Raw genomic sequence first — 2,322 nt, 5'->3', positions numbered from 1 at the left:
TCCCCCCGCCATGCCTCTCTACCCTGTGGTCCTCCCTCTCTCTCTCTAATCTCCTTTTCACCAGCAGGGGAAATCTTCATTCTCTTTATTGTGTCCTCTGTGCCACGAATGAAGATGTTTGTTTTGTTTGTCTACAGGGAGGAGGATGTTCGAGTTGCTGATTTGAAACCAAGAATCTCCTTTAATTTTTATGTCACTGCACCTAAAAATGTGTCTGACATCATTCCTAGAACTGAAGTTGAAGAGGCCATCAGGTGACGTTTTACTTTCATCTAAGGGCGAGGGCGTTAACAAATACAACAGCAATAACCAGTATTTTGTGCATTCTTCCTGTGTGCCAAGCATTGTTCTGAGTCATTTACATGTGTTACTTCATGCTACAAACTCCATGTAATTCCAGAAGGATCCCACAGCAAGGGAATAATCTTGATTTGAGTTCCCCCAGATGTAGGCCCTTACAAAAAGAAAGGAAAACTGTAGATTACATGTTATCAAGCAAGTTACCACTACGGACAACTAGAGCTCAGTCCTGCTGGGAAATCTGGAGAGACTGTGTAGAATGTGCACCTGAATTGTCCCATCAGAGGGCTGAGGAAGCTGGGGTATTTATTTACCACCTCGCATCAGTTATTGACTGAGAACTGCTTCCAGGTGGCATTAATTCCCCAGCATTTCAGCCGTGCAGGCATGTGGTCTGAGAATGCTCTCTGGTAAAGGGGAGCAGGTGCTGGTTAAAGAAAGTCTGGCTAGAACTCATGGAAAATAGTAAGTGCAGAAGGGACATGAACAGGTATTGCCATCATTTGCTCTAGGGACTTTGATGTAGGATTCATTTAACTGCCCAAAGCCTGAAACAAGTTAGGCAAGTAGAGCATTCCTTACATATTGCTTGGCCTCTACGCTAGGTGAGGGGCTTGCAAAGAATGTTTAGAAGATACAGTTTGTCCAATTTGCCTCAATTGTTTCCCACAACAGACAGCAGGAGTGAAAAATGGATCGACCTTGCAGATGGTTTCCTGTCATTATAAAAAGGCATAATATACCTACTGCTTCTGGGCAGCTCACTAGGTGGCCCTCTGGAGCTGCATCAGAGTCCTGTTTAACTTTGGAAGCAGATCTAAGACCTGCTGGGCAGGGTGTGCCTAGAAAAATCTGGCTTGGTTGGAATGTATGACCCAACTGTGCCCAGAGACTCACTTACTGCCTCCAGAAGACTTGTGTCTGTCTTAGGGAAAACTTCTAGCTGAGATCTTTATGAAAAAGCTCAGCCTTCCTGGATACTCAGCTGCAAGCTACAGGGGACCTCAAACTGTCTGTTTCCAGGATGACTCTTTTCAGATATTTTCTGGCTGAGGTTGCCAGGGGTTACCTGTCTAATTCTGCGTTGCTCTCTCTCCCTCTCTGGTGGACTCTGACCTCCTGACCTGGGCTATACCCAAGGGTAGGAAGATGAGATGCCAGACACTTTGATCTTTGATCCCCAGAATGTTCTCCATATCACTGTGTTTTTTTTTCTTTAAAGAATCTTTATCCTTTTGCCTCCATAAAAGTCAGCCATTTCCCATCCCAGTGCTGAAGAAACTGGCAAAGGTCCCTTTCTTATGTGCCTCCCCAGTGCTACCTCCAAATGCCAATACCTTTTATTTGGAAGATATTACTATAGAGACTTGGTCACAGGACCTGATTCGTTTGTATAATAGAAGAAGTATATCCAATTATCCGTTTCCATTATTTGATATAAAGTCATTGTAGATGTATTCTGACAGAAGGGAAATTCTTGCCAAATCTGCTAACTTTGCCCTTAAACACAGCAGTCACAAATGAATAAATGCCAACCATTTATACATTTCCACACTTGCAACTCAATTTTCCAATGGAGCTGTTGATGAACCTGATCTAGGTTGCAAGGCATAAAAGATGCATCATTGTCAAAGACTTATATATTTAATTAGACCTTATTTACTTTGCTCCTATTATGATTTTAGGTGTATATTCCTTTTTTTTTTTTTTTTTTTTTGAGACAGAGTCTTGCTCTGTCACCCAGACTAGAGTGCACTGGCGCAATCTCGGGTCACTGCAACCTCTGCCTCCTGGGTTCAAGCGATTCTCCTACCTCAGTCTCCCAAGTAGCTGGGACTACAGGCACGTGCCGCCACGCCTGGCTAAGTGTATATTCTTATGGTAAGTTCTATTAAGTCCTTTCAGGAACAATGATATAAAGAGTAAATAACGGCTGGGCGCGGTGGCTCAAGCCTGTAATCCCAGCACTTTGGGAGGCTGAGACGGGCGGATCACGAGGTCAGGAGATCGAGACCATCTTGG

General features: G+C 43.9%; 1 protein-coding gene across 1 annotated transcript in view; it reads left to right on the top strand.

Annotated features, from left to right (window-relative positions):
* The first annotated feature begins 108 nt into the window (after nucleotides 1-108).
* Nucleotides 109-2,322, top strand: part of LOC105523133 (angiotensin-converting enzyme 2-like) — a 5,646-nt gene continuing 3,432 nt past the window's right edge. Inside the window, exon 1 of the mRNA XM_011957890.1 lies at nucleotides 109-254. Within this exon, the coding sequence (XP_011813280.1) occupies nucleotides 109-254 (146 nt within the window). The remainder of the gene's footprint in view (nucleotides 255-2,322) is intronic.

Source organism: Colobus angolensis, unplaced genomic scaffold (assembly GCF_000951035.1).
Source record: "Colobus angolensis palliatus isolate OR3802 unplaced genomic scaffold, Cang.pa_1.0 Scaffold450, whole genome shotgun sequence".
Lineage (NCBI taxonomy): Eukaryota > Metazoa > Chordata > Mammalia > Primates > Cercopithecidae > Colobus > Colobus angolensis.
Note: the sequence above shows the minus strand (reverse complement) of the source record. Positions and strands in the feature narration are given on the sequence as shown.